This window comes from Salmo trutta, chromosome 30, assembly GCF_901001165.1.
Source record: "Salmo trutta chromosome 30, fSalTru1.1, whole genome shotgun sequence".
NCBI lineage: Eukaryota > Metazoa > Chordata > Actinopteri > Salmoniformes > Salmonidae > Salmo > Salmo trutta.
Window position 1 is genome coordinate 27,297,688 of NC_042986.1, and position 18,804 is coordinate 27,316,491.

The 18,804-nt window shown below is 44.1% G+C and overlaps 2 protein-coding genes across 8 annotated transcripts in view; both read right to left on the reverse strand.

Moving 5' to 3' along the window:
• Nucleotides 1-359: 359 nt before the first annotated feature.
• LOC115168400 (IQ motif and SEC7 domain-containing protein 1) overlaps nt 360-18,804 on the reverse strand; it is a 223,846-nt gene continuing 205,401 nt past the window's right edge. For 5 of the 7 annotated variants that reach the window (XM_029723638.1, XM_029723641.1, XM_029723637.1 and 2 more), the window contains exons 9-14: nt 10,836-10,961; nt 10,543-10,642; nt 8,550-8,711; nt 5,834-6,010; nt 3,842-3,891; nt 419-943 (exon numbers count right to left, since the gene is read on the reverse strand). In XM_029723638.1, coding sequence (XP_029579498.1) covers nt 419-943; nt 3,842-3,891; nt 5,834-6,010; nt 8,550-8,711; nt 10,543-10,642; nt 10,836-10,961 — 1,140 coding nt within the window. Of the gene's footprint in view, nt 944-3,841; nt 3,892-5,833; nt 6,011-8,549; nt 8,712-10,542; nt 10,643-10,835; nt 10,962-18,804 lie in introns of all 7 variants that reach the window. The other 2 variants (XM_029723636.1, XM_029723643.1) reach the window with 2 other exon arrangements.
• Nucleotides 6,436-8,539, reverse strand: LOC115168401 (abnormal spindle-like microcephaly-associated protein homolog). The gene is made up of 2 exons (XM_029723644.1): nt 7,088-8,539; nt 6,436-6,541 (listed from the first exon to the last, which is right to left on the reverse strand). The coding sequence occupies exons 1-2, from the start codon at nt 8,317-8,319 to the stop codon at nt 6,457-6,459; spliced, it is 1,317 nt and encodes a 438-aa protein (XP_029579504.1). The 5' UTR covers nt 8,320-8,539; the 3' UTR covers nt 6,436-6,456.

The window sequence follows — 18,804 nt, forward strand, 5'->3', positions numbered from 1 at the left end:
AAGGGTTTCCCCGTACAAAACGCCTCCTCTCTCAACCCCTGACAGAAAGAAAGAGGCCCCCACTCTAAGGTCCGAGCCGTGGCCCTTTGTGGAGGAATTGAGTCTGGTTTCCAACCTGCATATTGGTGAGATGCTGAAATAGGGAGGGGATACAGGTGACTGCCAGAGGTCCATCTCAACCACAGCAGTGGAACACAGTGGACAGGCCATGGACAGTATACCCTCTGTCCCATTGGTGGACGAGTCTCTCTCTCTCTCTCTCTCCTCTCTCTCTCTCTCTCTCTCTCTCTCTCTCTCTCTCTCTCTCTCTCTCTCTCTCTCTCTCTCTCTCTCTCTCTCTCTCTCTCTCTCTCTCTCTCTCTCTCTCTCTCTCTCTCTCTCTCTCTCTCTCTCTCTCTCTCTCTCTCTCTCTCTCTCTTCACACCACGGTGCTGATGCCACTGTGCTTGGGTTTGGACCCGCCGGGTGCCGGGCTCTGCTGCTGACTGTGGTGGTGAAGGGCATGCTGGGAGTGTGAGGCATGATGGCCGTGGGTGCTGTGACTGTGCTGTGGTACAAGCGGGTGTTGGTGTGAGTGGGAGGAGGGTGCGTATGCTGCCGGGTGCTGGTGGTACTGTGTGTGGGGCGGGGGGTGGTAGTGGTGGTGGTGGTGGTAAGGAGGGGGGTTCTGCTGGCAGTACTGGGAGTGGTGGAGCTGGGCCTGGGCTACCTGCTGGGCTGTGTGGTGGAGGTTGGACGGATGGGGCGTGTGGGAGATGAGGGTGGGGTGACCGGGCGGAGGAAGAGGAGGATGGCTCTGGGATGAAGGCTTTGCCCGCTTGCTGCCGAAGAGCGACCCGAGGAGGGAGGAGGAGTTGGGGATGGTGGGGTGGCCCCGGGGCGGGCCCTCACTGCGGGGGGTCGTGGCTCTCCGGCGTGTGTGGGGGCTGCTAATGATGGACCCCTGTGGGAGAGAAGAAGAGGACATCATATCTATCCGTACCTTTAATACAACTGGACATTCACACGGTACCTTTTACTAGTCTAAACTACCATCATTTAGGCTACGGTACCCCCTCATGGAAATGATGCAAATTGCCTGCATATTCAACAGCAAGTTGCACAATGTTACAGACAGAGCATGCAAAAAAATGAACTAAAAATGCCATCTCATGATGGTTGACAGACAAATAATGAATGGTAATATTAGTGTTATGGCCACTCTTGACAATGTTACAAATGAAGAAACCTACATTTCAAAACATTTCTAACATAACGTGTGAAATCTGTTCAACGTGTGAAATCTGTTCAACGTGTGAAATCTGTTCAACGTGTGAAATCTGTTCAACGTGTGAAATCTGGTCAACGTGTAAAATCTGTTCAACGTGTGAAATCTGTTCAACGTGTGAAATCTGGTCAACGTGTAAAATCTGTTCAACGTTTGAAATCTGTTCAACGTGTGAAATCTGTTCAACGTGTAAAATCTGTTCAACGTGTGAAATCTGTTCAACGTGTCTGTGAGATTTGAAAACTGAACCTTCATAATAGATGCATCAAAACTATACAGGCCTATACATATTCCTATTGTTGAACGCCTTCCAAACCTGCACAGAGTCCCACATGCAAATGGTTAAAAACAATGGAGGCAGAGGATCCACATGCAGAGGAGGTAACAGGCATACTCTCTATCCATATTGGGTTAGCATTCAACCAGACAGCAGGAAGCAGCACATTTTAAAACAACTCTGTTCACTTCTCCCCTGTTCTAGTTCCAACTCTATCCTTTATGTAATTCATCCACCTTTTAGAAGCCCTTCATTTGGTTCATGCTCTGTCCAAGGTTGTAAAGAGACCCTATAGATTTCTTTGAAAGTGGAATGACATTTTAAGGGTCCCCAGACTCTAAAACCAACACATGAACACATGGAATGAATAAATGATGATGAATGAAATCCACATCTTTCATATTGACTATTTCATATTGTGTGTAAAAAAGCCCATTGATAAGAGTTCTGATAGTGAGATATTGTAGAGATACTGCTGTAAAATAACCTACCTCCCTGAGCTTCTAATCTCTCTGGGCTTTCTTTCCATAGAACAGGCAGGGGACAGGAGAGGGACCAGGGTGGTGAGAGAGAGGAACCAGGGGACAGGAGAGGGACCAGGGTGGTGAGAGAGAGGAACCAGGGGACAGGAGAGGGACCAGGGTGGTGAGAGAGAGGAACCAGGGGACAGGAGAGGGACCAGGGTGGTGAGAGAGGATCCGGGGAACAGGAGAGGGACCAGGGTGGTGAGAGAGAGGAACCAGGGGACAGGAGAGGGACCAGGGTGGTGAGAGAGGAACCAGGGGACAGGAGAGGGACCAGGGTGGTGAGAGAAAGGAACCAGGGGACAGGAGAGGGACCAGGGTGGTGAGAGAAAGGAACCAGGGGACAGGAGAGGGACCAGGGTGGTGAGAGAGGAACCAGGGGACAGGAGAGGGACCAGGGTGGTGAGAGAGGAACCAGGGGACAGGAGAGGGACCAGGGTGGTGAGAGAGAGGAACCAGGGGACAGGAGAGGGACCAGGGTGGTGAGAGAGGAACCAGGGGACAGGAGAGGGACCAGGGAGGTGAGAGAAAGGAACCAGGGGACAGGAGAGGGACCAGGGTGGTGAGAGAGAGGAACCAGGGGACAGGAGAGGGACCAGGGTGGTGAGAGAGGAACCAGGGGACAGGAGAGGGACCAGGGTGGTGAGAGAGGATCCAGGGAACAGGAGAGGGACCAGGGTGGTGAGAGAAAGGATCCAGGGAACAGGAGATGGACCAGGGTAGTGAGAGAAAGGAACCAGGGGACAGGAGAGGGACCAGGGTGGTGAGAGAGAGGAACCAGGGGACAGGAGAGGGACCAGGGTGGTGAGAGAGAGGAACCAGGGGACAGGAGAGGGACCAGGGTGGTGAGAGAAAGGAACCAGGGGACAGGAGAGGGACCAGGGTGGTGAGAGAGAGGAACCAGGGGACAGGAGAGGGACCAGGGTGGTGAGAGAGAGGAACCAGAGGACAGGAGAGGGACCAGGGTGGTGAGAGAGAGGAACCAGGGAACAGGAAAGGGACCAGGGTGGTGAGAGAGGAACCAGGGGACAGGAGAGGGACCAGGGTGGTGAGAGAGAGGAACCAGGGGACAGGAAAGGGACCAGGGTGGTGAGAGAGAGGATCCAGGGAACAGGAGAGGGACCAGGGTGGTGAGAGAGGATCCAGGGAACAGGAGAGGGACCAGGGTGGTGAGAGAGGATCCAGGGAACAGGAGAGGGACCAGGGTGGTGAGAGAGGATCCAGGGAACAGGAGAGGGACCAGGGTGGTGAGAGAGAGGAACCAGGGAACAGGAGAGGGGCTTTAGAGTTACATAACACTGGGGGGAGAGTAGGTGCTACAACAGGTATTCACTGGCACCCCTGACTTTGGTAATAGAACCCCAAAGCAAAGTAAAACTGCGGGTCTGGACATGGCTGAATGGAGGACAACAAACAGCTGGGGGAGGGGTTGGGGGTACGATGACGACACAGGGATCAGAGGGAGGGAGGGAAGGAGGGAGGGAGGGAGAATAGTAGTAGAGTCATGCTTGTTTCAAGAAAAAGGGCAAACTGGCCACATGACCAAAACAAGAAATGTCTCCCATCTAGACAAGGCCAGCTTCAGAGGCAGGCAGCCCATGCATGCACACGAACCGAGGCAGGCAGGTTGTTAAAAGGCATCCGAGAGAGAAAAATGAACTGAGAGTCTATGAAGCAGAGGGGGGTGCAAGACCAAAAAAAATGTACGGAGTGTTTTGACAGTGCACATCATCACATAGAGAGTAGCTTGGATACCAGCTGCTTCCAACTTACTTCCATATTGCTGTCTAGTGATCCTGCACTGCTGCGGCGCCCACGCTTGCCTGCCCGAGACATGCAATACCACAGATTAGAGATGGATAGGACAGCACTCCTGGATCAACTACAGAGGTTTAGGCAGCCCTCCTCTCCCCTAGGGGGCAGTGCAGGGGGTTGTGAGTAGTACACTGGAAGCTGAGATAAATCTGGGCTGAGGTGAGAACAGGGGGTCAGGAAGAGTGTGGGGAACCGGTTGATAGGTAGGTATTACTGTGGCGAAGTTAAGTCCATTATTTTTGCAGCTTTGTTCAGAGATAAAGACAAACATTTGGTCTGTGTACTTCTACACTATTCATATTATATATCCTAGATTTCTGATAATAAGCTTTCTAAAATACTCAAGTGATGCTAGAACGAATATCCGGCATGGGCTCAAACTTAAAAGGACAAGGAAATCATTTTTGTAACATTAAGCTGAGGACATCTGCATAACTACAAACCGTTTAGCAAACTATACTCTGCAACTAGTTAAGATTATCCATTGTTGAATTTTTTGGTTTTGTCCTGATAAAAGGTGACAACAGAGATTTAATGTTGTCACAAGATGTAGATTGTCATAAGGGAAGGTCACAGCTGGCTTTGAAGAGAGCCAATGGCAGTGACAGTCACGGAGGAGGAGGAACATCAAAAGCAATACAATGGCTGTTGCACATGAGATGTACGAGCAAATACAGAAAAGGCCCAAGGGCGAACAGAGCGGTTTGCCACTGTTAGAGGCCCAGCCAATGGATACAGGACCAGTCTTCACATATGGAGAAAGGAGAAAACCCAATGGGAATGGAAATATCAGGAAGTACATAATGAGATGGAGAATAACGAGAAAAGAAAAAAACACAGGAAATGACCACACTATCATGCCACGTCCTGCGATTAGACAGTTAGGGCTTAACCATACACACACACAGGATACGCTATGTTGTTCTATTGACTTCAGCACTGACTAACCTTATCATATCAGTATTTCAGTACAGTATCCAACATGACAATGGAAACAGAGCAAATACTTCCCAATGTGAGATACAGTAGGACTGTAGGACCCCTATATGGATTTCATTACGTTACCATGATGTCTTAACATAACTGAGATCCAGAATGAATGACATGTCCTCAAGGTGCTGCGCATTAGAGTCAGAGATGCTATGTGAAGTACTGATATTCATGACAATGAGATGCTTGTTGTCATTTTGGAACCAAATCTCATCTTTTGTCAGTTATTGTATGAGAACACATCCCCATTGAGTTCAGTGGGGTTGAATCACAGCAATGAGAGAATGACTGGTAGGGTGAGTGAATAAATGGGAGATTAATTGAACATATAACAAGCAAAGCTCGTCATGAAATGTTTTGAGAAACAATAGGGATTTAAGAATGAGAATGTGACACGTAAAGGTGCAAAAATCAAAGGTGTTCATTGAGATATAAAGTATATTTGGATTCAGATACAGGGAAGAGAGCCATCCTTCAATATCACTTTTCAGTGAACAGGCAAATCCTCTAAAGTAGGCCTATGGATAATATCATACCAAAAAGCTTATTCATTTAGAAACTTGTATTTGTCTATGGCACTCACCTACTTCTCGTTTCATATCCCAGGTTATGATAATACTATTTCACATTGAGGTAGGGCACCAGTATCAGAAAATCATCTTGGGACTAAACTTACAAAGGACCTTAAGCTCAATGATCCTGTGGAGTCTCACCCTGCCCATGTATAGTATGCCTTTTAGTTATTTCATAGGAACATCTCACTGGAATAATGTTTTGATTGATCATCAATACAGCTTAGGGGAGGAGGGGAGAAGTCTGACATTAATGCATGGTGCTCTAAAACATAATGTTGGATGCTCTGAGATATATCACTATAGGACCAGTAAGGAGGTAACAAAACAGAGGGTCTCTCCCAGGAAAGGACCCTCTGGTGAACACAATGATGACCTTTGACCTTACCTGCTTCAGAGAGGTCGCGGAGGGAGCTGCTGAGGGCGCTCCTCTTCAGGCCCTCGCCCATGGTGTAGGTGTCATCCAGACTGGCACGGTTCATGTTGCCGTTGCCAGCCTCCTTCTTCAGCCCAGAGCTCTGGGACATACTGGGCCTCACCACCCCTTTCTGCTTCTCCAGCTCAGCTGTATATCAACATACACATTCTTTTATTTTGTATTTTATTTCACCTTTATTTAACCAGGGAGGCCAGTTGAGAACAAGTACTCATTAACTGCGACCTGGCCAAGACAAAGCAACGCAGTGCGACAAAAACAACAACACAGAGTTACACATAAACAAACATACAGTCAATAACACAATAGAAAGATCTATGTACAGTGTGTACAAATGTAGAAGAGTAGGGAGGTAAATGGGGAGAGAGTAAGGTGAGGAGTGTGTTTGTGTCTTTGTTTCAGTGCTAGCTTTCAGACACACAATAGTTCTACATTTCCTCATATAATTTCATCACTGGCACTAGCCTTATTTTCTCATAGACTATAGGTATACATTTGGTAACTATTGCATATACATAGTAATTAAATGTTGCATTGTTAGTGCACCTATATCCTTTTGGACGTTTGACTCGTTCTTAAAAATAGTGTTCTGTGTGTTTCCCTTTGATGAATCCCACAAACACAGTCCTCCTCCTGATAACCATCCTGTGAACTCTATAAATAGTCCTCCTCCTGATAACCATCCTGTGAACTCTATAAATAGTCCTCCCCCTGGTAGCCATCCTGTGAACTCTATAAATAGTCCTCCTCCTGGTAGCCATCCTGTGAACTCTATAAATAGTCCTCCTCCTGGTAGCCATCCTGTGAACTCTATAAATAGTCCTCATCCTGGTAGCCATCCTGTGAACTCTATAAATAGTCCTCATCCTGGTAGCCATCCTGTGAACTCTATAAATAGTCCTCCTCCTGATAACCATCCTGTGAACTCTATAAATAGTCCTCATCCTGGTAGCCATCCTGTGAACTCTATAAACAGTCCTCATCCTGGTAGCCATCCTGTGAACTCTATAAACAGTCCTCCTCCTGGTAGCCATCCTGTGAACTCTATAAATAGTCCTCCCCCTGGTAGCCATCCTGTGAACTCTATAAATAGTCCTCCTCCTGGTAGCCATCCTGTGAACTCTATAAATAGTCCTCATCCTGGTAGCCATCCTGTGAACTCTATAAATAGTCCTCCTCCTGGTAGCCATCCTGTGAACTCTATAAATAGTCCTCCTCCTGATAACCATCCTGTGAACTCTATAAATAGTCCTCATCCTGGTAGCCATCCTGTGAACTCTATAAATAGTCCTCCTCCTGGTAGCCATCCTGTGAACTCTATAAATAGTCCTCCTCCTGGTAGCCATCCTGTGAACTCTATAAATCGTCCTCATCCTGATAGCCATCGTGTGAACTCTATAAATAGTCCTCCTCCTGATAACCATCCTGTGAACTCTATAAATAGTCCTCCTCCTGGTAGCCATCCTGTGAACTCTATAAATAGTCCTCCTCCTGGTAGCCATCCTGTGAACTCTATAAATAGTCCTCATCCTGGTAGCCATCCTGTGAACTCTATAAATAGTCCTCATCCTGGTAGCCATCCTGTGAACTCTATAAATAGTCCTCATCCTGGTAGCCATCCTGTGAACTCTATAAATAGGCCTCCTCCTGATAACCATCCTGTGAACTCTATAAATAGTCCTCCTCCTGGTAGCCATCCTGTGAACTCTATAAATAGTCCTCCTCCTGATAACCATCCTGTGAACTCTATAAATAGTCCTCCTCCTGATAACCATCCTGTGAACTCTATAAATAGTCCTCCTCCTGGTAGCCATCCTGTGAACTCTATAAATAGTCCTCATCCTGGTAGCCATCCTGTGAACTCTATAAATAGTCCTCATCCTGGTAGCCATCCTGTGAACTCTATAAATAGTCCTCCTCCTGGTAGCCATCCTGTGAACTCTATAAATAGTCCTCCCCCTGGTAGCCATCCTGTGAACTCTATAAATAGTCCTCATCCTGATAGCCATCCTGTGAACTCTATAAATAGTCCTCCCCCTGGTAGCCATCCTGTGAACTCTATAAATAGTCCTCCCCCTGGTAGCCATCCTGTGAACTCTATAAATAGTCCTCCTCCTGGTAGCCATCCTGTGAACTCTATAAATCGTCCTCATCCTGATAACCATCCTGTGAACTCTATAAATCGTCCTCATCCTGGTAGCCATCCTGTGAACTCTATAAATCGTCCTCATCCTGGTAGCCATCCTGTGAACTCTATAAACAGTCTTCCTCCTGGTAGCCATCCTGTGAACTCTATAAATAGTCCTCCTCCTGGTAGCCATCCTGTGAACTCTATAAATAGTCCTCCTCCTGGTAGCCATCCTGTGAACTCTATAAACAGTCCTCCTCCTGGTAGCCATCCTGTGAACTCTATAAACAGTCCTCATCCTGGTAGCCATCCTGTGAACTCTAAACAGTCCTCCTCATAAACAGTGAATTAGTAATGAGGACCATGAGGCCCTCTCTGCCTCTATTTGACTGAGTTTACATGACCCACGGCGGCAAGGGAGGGAGGGGCGGACAGAGGGAGGGAGGGAGAGGGGGACAGAGGGACGGGCGGACAGAGGGCTGGAGGGGCGGACAGAGGGAGGGAGGGGTGGACAGAGGAAGAGCTAAAATGTCTGCTCACACTCTATCCTGTATTTCTCCATTTCCTGGACCTCTGCAATGGACTCCCGCAGGTCGTCAGTAAACTTCTTGCGGTCCTGGGGGTTGGGCGCGTTAAAGTTGATGAGGACTTTGATGTCGGCACCTGGTATGGCTGATGTAAGCTTGATTCCATTCCCGTAATCTGGACAAGAGAGAGAGCAAGTGAGCTAGAGAGAGACCTTTAAAACTAGGTCCATCGACCACAGATGAAGTTTAAAAGAACACGTTCCGAAAATCTGTCTGATGTTTTAAAAGTATAAACAGTGTCTCATTTCATCATCCCGGGACGGTTAGATGTATTTCTGTGGTAAATTAAACCCAGTGGGATGTACTATATACAGTGCATTCTGAAAGTATTCAGACCAGTGGACTTTTCCCACATTTTGTTACCTTACAGCCTTATTCTAAAATTGATTCAAATATATATTTTTTCAATCTACACACAATACCCCATAATGACAAAGTTAAAACAGGTTTTTAGATATTGTTGCAAATTTAAAAATTGTTAAAAACCTAAATAACTTATTTACATAAGTATTCAGATCCTTTGCTATGAGACTCGAAATTTATCTCAGGTGCATCCTGTTCCATTGATCATCCTTGAGATGTTTCTACCTGTGGTAAATTCAATTGATTGGACATGATTTGGAAAGGCACACACCTGTCTATTTAAGGTCCCACAGTTGACAGTGCATGTCAGAGAAAAAAACCAAGCCATGAGGTTGAAGGAATTGTCCGTAGAGCTCCGAGATAGATTGTGTCGAAGCACACATCTGGGGAAGGGTACCAAAACATGTCTGCAGCATTGAAGGTCCCCAAGAACCCAGTGGCCTCCATCATTCTTAAATGGAAGAAGTTTTGAAGCACCAAGACTCTTCCTAGGGCTGACCGCCCGGCCAAACTGGGCAATCAGGGGAGAAGGGCCTTGGTCAGGGAGGTTGACCAAGAAACCCATGGTCACTCTGACAGAGCTCAGTTCCTCTGAGGAGATTGGAGAAACTTCTAGAAGGACAACCATCTCTGCAGCACTCCACCAATCAGGCCTTTATTGTAGTGTGGCCAGACGGAGGCCACTCCTCAGTAAAAGGCACATGACAGATCATTTGGAGTTTGCCAAAAGGCACCTAAAGGACTCTGACCATAAGAAACCAGATTCTCTGGTCTGATGAAACCAAGATTGAACTCTTTGGCCTGAATGCCAAGCGTTACGTCTGGAGGAAACATGGCACCATCCCTACGGTGAAGCATGACGGTGGCAGCATCATGCTGTTGGGATGTTTTTCAGGGACAGGGACTGGGAGACTAGTCAGGATCGAGTGAAAGATGAATGGAGCAAAGTACAGAGAGATCCTTGATGAAAACCTGCTCCAGAGCGGTCAGGAGCTCAGACTGGGGCGAAGGTTCACCTTCCAACAGGACAATGAACCTAAGCACACAGCCAAGACAACACAGGAATGGGCTTTGGGACAAGTCTCTGAATGTCCTTGAGTGGTCCAGCCAGAGCCCAGACTTGAACCCGATCTAACATCTCTGGAGAGACCTGAAAATAGCTGTACAGTGACGCTCCCCATCCAACCTGACAGAGCTTGAGAAGATCTTCAGAGAAGAATGGGAGAAACTCCCCAAATACAGGTGAGCCAAGCTTTTAACGTCACACCCAAGAAGACTCGAGGCGGTCATCGCTGTTCTAAGGTGCTTCAACAAATTACTGAGTAAAGGGTCTGAATACTTATGTACATGTGATATTTAAGTTTAAAAAAATTTGTAAATGTGCCAAAAATGAAAAAATCCAGTTTTTGCTTTGTCATTATGGGTTATTGTGTGTAGATTGATGAGAAAAAACAATTTAATCAATTTTAGAATAAGGCTGGAAAAGGTCAAGGGTCTGAATACTTTCCGAATGCACTTTAAGCATGCTGGGCTAACACATTGGGGAGATGGTGAATTGGGAGTGAGAGGTCTGTGCCACTTACGCTGGTTCTCAAACATCAGAACCTGCATCCCATACAGAGAGAAAGACTGCCTGAAGCTGTATGTCACAGAGTTCTTCTTCTTCTGGAAAATCTTTGTCACCTGCACCCAAATAAACACACAAACAAACACACAGCCAAATACACAAGTTATACTGTGGGGGCAAGAAAGAGAGAGAATAAAAAAAAGCTTAGACAGAGGTTTAAACTAAAAAGACTGGATCATTGTTGTTGCTGTGAGGCTAGAATGATCATATTTAGGACAGGATAGGACAGGAGAAAGGAAGGAGACGTACCACCAGAAGATCATTAAACAGGAAGATCTCCCGCTGGTGCAGGCCCAGCTTCTGGAGCTTGTTGGGGTCCGGCACTTCAAACAGCCGGCAGTAGCAGACCAGCCTGCGATGGGGCAGGGACAGGACCTAGAAGCCAAAACAACATTACTCCCTAACACTCAGCGATCAGGCCCTGAGCTCAGGCCACAAAGTAATATGACCCCAAAATAGAATCGTTTTTACTCCGTAAAAACAGTTATATTTTGGGGTCATATTAGAAATGCACACACTCAGATATACGCATGCACGCACGCACGTACGTACGCACGCACGCACGCACGCACGCACGCACGCACGCACACACACACGCACGCACGCACGCACACCCTCAGCTATGCCGTCAGGGAAATAAAAACGGAAACTATGAGCCTCCATTTTAGGATGATTTAGTGTGAGGAGTGCAAAGGAAAGGGCTTTTAATGATGTCTGAATAGTGTACTCCAACCCCCTGGTGCTGCTGGCTCTCCTTGTTACATTATTCATCCTAATGTATTCATTGTCGTTTGGAGAGGTGCTTTCACCACCCTAGTTTGTTTGGGAGTCAGGGGGACACACAGTAATTAGACTAGGTTCCCTTAGACCAAAACACATCCGTCATTTATTCCCTCAAACAATGTGCTCATAAAAGTTTAATACTAGCAAATTAAAACAGTCTAAAACGGTCTGATTCATCCAATGAAAATTCATGAAAAGCAGGAGCTGGTAGATCATTTTCCTGTAGAATAATATGATTATGTAAACAGTGTAATGTAGAATAATATGATTATGTAAACAGTGTCATGTAGAATAATATGATTATGTAAACAGTGTCATGTAGAATAATATGATTATGTAAACAGTGTAATGTAGAATAATATGATTATGTAAACAGTGTCATGTGGAATAATATGAATATGTAAACAGTGTCATGTAGAATAATATGATTATGTAAACAGTGTAATGTAGAATAATATGATTATGTAAACAGTGTAATGTAGAATAATATGATTATGTAAACAGTGTAATGTAGAATAATATGATTATGTAAACAGTGTAATGTAGAATAATATGAATATGTAAACAGTGTAATGTAGAATAATATGATTATGTAAACAGTGTAATGTAGAATAATATGATTATGTAAACAGTGTAATGTAGAATAATATGAATATGTAAACAGTGTAATGGCAGTGTAATGTAGAATAATATGAATATGTAAACAGTGTAACGTAGATTAATATGATTATGTAAACAGTGTAATGTAGAATAATATGATTATGTAAACAGTGTAATGTAGAATAATATGATTATGTAAACAGTGTAATGTAGAATAATATGATTATGTAAACAGTGTAATGTGGAATAATATGAATATGTAAACAGTGTAATGGCAGTGTAATGTAGAATAATATGAATATGTAAACAGTGTAATGGCAGTAGAACAGAAGCCTGCAAGCATATAGGTTACAGAAGTTACATCGTTTATTATTCTCCTAAATATATTCAGAACAATCTTTCAGCACTTCTCACCCCTAAAACATTCATGACTAATAATACCCACTCTAACAAATGCCCTCTGTCTGTGTGAGGCTTCTGTGTGTGTGTGTGTGCGTGCGTGCGGCGTCTGTGTGGTCTGTTCCTGGCAGTTATATATGCCTGGCTCAGTATACAGTCAGTAAACACTGCAGCTCACTAGCACCTAGGAATTTATATGTGTTGACTCTGTCTACAGGAGCATCAAAAGAGATCCTGCTCATCACAGTAATAGGTGTGGGCTTTCAGGGGAAAGTAGACCCTTAATAAAACTAAAGTAGTCTGAAACAACAAGTATCTACAGGACTTGGATGATTTTAGGCATCCTGATACAGTAAGACTGGGTGATGGTAGTTTAGGCCGAACACCTGATACAAGTACAGTCAGGGCCATCATTATTGGCACCCTTGATGAAGATGAGCAAAAAAATACTGTATAACATAAATAATACAAATACTGAGCTAGATTGTATGCTAAAACAGTTTGAAAATTATATTTTTTTATACTAATACAATTGCTCATCTCATCGCTGGACTTGAATCCCATTGAAAACCTGTGGTTTGAATTGAAGAGGGCAGTTCATAAGAGCAGATGAAGGATATCAAGAATCTGGAAAAATTCTGTATGGAGGAATGATCTAAGATCCCTCCAAATGTGCTCTCCAATCTTACAAAAGCATTTTAGAAAAAGGCTCAGTGTCGTTATCTTCGCAAGGCGAGGGCGTTGGAGTATTGAAAACAGGGGTTCCAATCATTTTTTATCTCATAGCAATTGTATTAGTATAAAATAACATAATTTCAAAAATGTTGGAGCATACAATATAGTTCAGCATTTGCATTATTTATTTTATACAGTCTTTGTTGCTCATCTTCATCAAGGGTGCCAATAATGATGGAGCTGACTGATCACGCATAGCCCTGACTTACATATAAATTGTGGGTGAGGAAAATTAAATTCAGCAAAAAAAGAAACGTCCTCTCACCGTCAACTGCGTTTACTTTCAGCAAACTTAACATGTGTAAATATTTGTATGAACATAACAAGATTCAACAACTGAGACATAAACTGAACAAGTTCCACAGACATGTGACAAACAGAAATTGAATAATGTGTCCCTGAACAAAGGGGTGGTCAAAATCAAAAGTAACAGTCAGTATCTGATGTGGCCACCAGCTGCATTAAGTACTGCAGTGCATCTCCTCCTCATGGACTGCACCAGATTTGCCAGTTCTTGCTTTGAGATGTTACCCCACTCTTCCAAGGCACCTGCAAGTTCCCGGACATTTCTGGGGGGAATGGCTCTAGCCCTCACCCTCCGATTAAAATAGGTTCCAAACGTGCTCAATGGGATTGAGATCCGGGCTCTTCGCTAGCCATGGCAGAACACTGACATTCCTGTCTTGCAGGAAATCACGCACAGAATGAGCAGTATGGCTGGTGGCATTATCATGCTGGAGGGTCATGTCAGGAAGAGCCTGCAGGAAGGGTACCACATGAGGGAGGAGGATGTCTTCCCTGTAACGCACAGCGTTGAGATTGCCGGCAATGACAACAAGCTCAGTCCGATGATGCTGTGCCACACCACCCCAGACCATGACGGACCCTCCACCTCCAAATCGATTCCGCTCCAGAGTACAGGCCTCGGTGTAACGCTCATTCCTTCGACGATAAACGCGAATCTGACCATCACCCCTGGTGAGACAAAACCACGACTCGTCAGTGAAGAGAACTTTTTGCCAGTCCTGTCTGGTCCAGCAATGGTGGGTTTGTGCCCATAGGCAACTTTGTTGCCGGTGATGTCTGGTGAGGACCTGCCTCACAACAGGCCTAAAAGCCCTCAGTCCAGCCTCTCTCAGCCTATTGCGGACAGTCTGAGCACTAATGGAGGGATTGTGCGTTCCTGGTGTAACTCGGGCAGTTGTTGTTGCCATCCTGTACCTGTCCCGCAGGTGTGATGTTCGGATGTACCAATCCTGTGCAGGTGTTGTTACACGTAGTCTGCCACTGCGAGGACAATCAGCTGTCCGCCCTGTCTCCCTTTAGTGCTGTCATAGGCATCTCACAGTACGGAGATTGGAATTTATTGCCCTGGCCATATCTGCAGTCCTCATGCCTCCTTGCAGCATGCATAAGGCACGTTCACGCAGATGAGCAAGGACCCTGGGCATCTTTCTTTTGGTGTTTTTCAGAGTCAGTAGAAAGGCCTCTTTAGTGTCCTAAGTTCTCAGAACTGTGACCTTAATTGCCTACCGTCTGTAAGCTGTTAGTATCTTAACTCCTTATGGATGGTGGCAGTATTGAGTAGCTTGGATAACTGATGTGCCCAGAGTAAACTGCCTGCTACTCACGCCCGGAAACTAAGATATGCATATTATTAGTATGTTTCTATGTTTCTAAAACTGTTTGAATGATGTCTGTGAGTATAACAGAACTCATATGGCAGGCAAAAACCTGAGAAAAAATCCAAACAGGAAGTGGTTTGTAGTTTTTCAAGTGATTGCCTATCCAAACTACAGTGTCTGTGGGGTCATTTTGCACTTCCTAAGGCATCCACTAGATGTCAACAGTCTTTAGAACCTTCTTTGAGGCTTCTACTGTGAAGTGGGAGAGAATAAGAGCTCATTGAGTGAGAGGACTGCCAGCAGGGCATGAGCCTAAGCCATGCGCGCTCACATGAGAGGTAGCTCAGTTCCATTGCATTTCTGAAGACAAAGGATTTCTCCGGTTGAAACTTTATTGCAGATTTATGATAAAAACATCCTAAAGATTGATTCTATACATCGTTTGACATGTTTCTACGAACTGTAATGGAATTTTTTTCGTTTTCGTCTTACCTGCGCGCCTTTGTGAACTGAAGGCGCGAACAAAAAGGAAGTATTTGGACATAAAGGATGGACTTTATCGAACAAAACAAACATTTATTGTGGAACTGGGATTTCTGGGAGTGCATTCTGATGAAGATCATCAAAGGTAAGTGAATATTTTGCTATTTCTGACTATTGTTGACTCCAACATGGCGGATATATTGTATGACATGTTTTTGTGTCTGAGCGCCGTACTCAGATTATTGCATGGTGTGCTTTTTCGGTAAAGCTTTTTTGAAATCTGACACAGCGGTTGCATTAAGGAGAAGTTTATCTGAAGTTCCATGCATAACACTTGTATTTTCATCAACATTTATGATGAGTATTTCTGTAAATTGATGTGGCTCTCTGCAAAATCACTGGATGTTTTGGAGGCAAAACATTACTGAACATAACGCGCCAATGTAAACTGAGATTTTTGGATGTAAATATGAACTTTACCGAACAAAACATACATGTATTGTGTAACATGAAGTCCTATGAGTGTCATCTGATGAAGATCATCAAAGGTTAGTGATTCATTTTATCTCTGCTTTTTGTGACTCCTCTCTTTGGCTGGAAAATGGCTGTGTTTTTTTGTGTATAGGCGCTGACCTAACATAATCATATGGTTTGCTTTCGCCGTAAAGCCTTTTTGAAATCAGACACTGTGGCTGGATTAACAAGAAGTAAAGCTTTAAAATGGTGTATAATACTTGTGTGTTTTAGGAATTTTAATTATGAGATTTTTGTTGTTTTGAATTTGGCGCCCTGCACTTTCACTGGCTGTTGTCATATTGATACCGCTAATGGGATTCCAGCCATAAGAAGTTTTAACATCCGTTTCACAGGTGCATGTTCATCAATTGTTTATGGTTCATTGAACAAGCATGGGACACAGTGTTTAAACAATTTACAATGAAGATCTGTGAAGTTATTTGGATTTTTACGAATTATCTTTGAAAGACAGGGTCCTGAAAAAGAGACGTTTCTTTTTTTGCTGAGTTTATATGGTTTTTACTAGGGCTGTGGCGGGCACGAAATTTCGTCAGCCGGTGATTGTCAAACAAATAAATGTCGGTCTCACGGTAATTGACCGTTAATTAACATAAACACATTTAGCATCTCCTGGCTTCCACACATGGCCTACAAGCCCCGGATGCAGACCTTTGGAACGTCTACATTTTTTAAAAGTCTAATAAATCCATGTAATATAGCCTACACCTTCACAATAAATCCATTATTTAAGACAGGTCTAAAGAAACATGATATGATAAAAATGTAGTCTATTTCAGAAGAACAGAATTACATACTCTGAGTTGTCCTTATGTTAGGTCCTGATCTGGCTATGCCAAATGGCTGTGGGCTACACTAGTTCGTTTATCAGACAAGATTTACTTAGAATTCCGTGGCTTTATTTTATATTATTTTATAGTCTGAAGAATACAATTGAACAAAGCTGAATAAAATAGAAAGGATATTTTCTCCAAATGATTTGAGGGAGTGCTATTCTGTGTTGAGCGGTTAACAAAGAAATAGATACTCCTACTGTATATGCTTAATTTAGACTCTAAATTAAGCATATACAGTAGGAGTATAAATTTTAGAGTTATTTATGTAACTTTAGTTGTTCTACAAACGTTGGGCTATACGTTGTAAGGCTACATGATGCAACTCTAATGATGATTTGAAAAAAGTCGCTTGAAAGATATGATCTCTGCTTTGTTTTTTTGTGCAGTCTCGCATTCACAATTTGACAAGCACTTAATGCCTCGAAATTCACAGCGGCATCCCCTTTGTGTGGCCGTAATGCACCCTAAAAAATCCATGTCTTTTGCGGCCAGTGGCCTTTGTGCCCTTGGCCAGAGTGCTGCGTTGTGCCCTTCTCCCTGAGTGCTGCGTGCTCCGAAGCACCTCTCACTCACATGGCTCTCCATCACGTGATCGGGTCTTTCTCACAGGCTACAAGTGAAGACAGGCACATCGGGAACGCAACTGCGCGTGTCCTTACCCAATTCCGAGGTGCATATTGAAGACATTTGAAGAACTGTCCACATTCACTTTTCGTCAGCCAACAAGATGAGTAGGCCTAACGAACAGCAAAAGCACTAGCCTACGTCAATCTACTATCCCACATAGTACAAAAGTTGACCTATTCTATTCTGGGCAAGAAATGAATATTCCAAACATAGTCTGGGACAGTTGGGGACACGGTAGATCCCAAATTAATACACTAGCATCACATCTTTAGTGTGGTTGATAAACTATTAACTATTTCTTCACATTATAAGTGCAGCATAGCGAACACGGCAGTAGGCAAAAACGCAAATGTTCCATTAGTGGGAAAACACCATTATCAAAAGTGACCGCAAATCTTGTCTTTACCTATACTAAATAATATATGTATGAAATTTGTTTTGATTTATCATGCACCTGTCTCGAAACAGGGGCAGCAGAAAAAATACATGTCATCTACATACACTTAGGTTGGAGTCATTAAAACTTGTTTTTCAACCACTCCATACATTTCTTGTTAACAAACTATAGTTTTGGCAAGTCGGTTATCTACTTTGTGCATGACACAAGTCATTTTTCCAACAATTGTTTACAGACAGATTATTTGACTTATAATTCACTGTATCACAATTCCAGTGAGTCAGAAGTTTGGAATATTCCAGAAAATGATGCCATGGCTTTAGAAGCTTCTGATAGGCTAATTGACATCATTTGAGTCAATTGGAGGTGTACCTGTGGATGTATTTCAAGGCCTACCTTCAAACTCACTGCCTCTTTGCTTGACATCATGGGAAAATCAAAAGAAATCAGCTAAGACCTCAGAAAAAAATTGTAGACCTCCACAAGTCTGGTTCATCCTTGGGAGCAATTTCAAAACGCCTGAAGGTACCACATTCATCTGTACAAACAATAGTATGCAAGTATAAACACCATGGGACCACGCAGCCATCATACCGCTCAGGAAGGAGACGCATTCTGTCTCCTAGAGATGAACGTACTTTGGTGCGAAAAGTGCAAATCACTCCCAGAACAACAGCAAAGGACCTTGTGAAGATGCTGGGGGAAACAGGTACAAAAGTATCTATATCCACAGTAAAACGAGTCCTATATCGACATAACCTGAAAGGCCACTCAGCAAGGAAGGAGCCACTGCTCCAAAACCATCATAAAAAAGACAGACTACGGTTTGCAACTGCACATGGGGACAAAAATCGTACCTTTTGGAGAAATGTCCTATGGTCTGATGAAACAAAAATAGAAATGTTTGGCCATAATGACTATCATTATGTTTGGAAAAAAAGGGGGAGGCTTGCAAGCCAAAGAACACCATCCCAACCGTGAAGCACGGGGGTGGCAGCATCATGTTGTGGGGGTGCTTTGCTGCACGAGGGACTGGTGCACTTCACAAAATAGATGGCTTCATGAGGATGGAAAATGATGTGGATATATTGAAGCAACATCTCAAGACATCAGTCAGGAAGTTAAAGCTTGGTCGCAAATGGGTCTTCCAAATGGACAATGACCCCAAGCATACCTCCAAAGTTATGGCAAAATGGCTT

What these genes read in the sequence shown, in the direction of transcription:
- LOC115168401 (XM_029723644.1), bottom strand. Translation starts at nt 8,319, where the DNA reads ATGGCTACCAGGATGAGGACTGTTTATAGAGTTCACAGGATGGCTACC. An exon ending in GTTATCAGGAGGAGGACTAT is followed by an intron (nt 6,542 to 7,087) that starts TTATAGAGTTCA and finishes GAGGAGGACTAT; the next exon opens with TTATAGAGTTCACAGGATGG.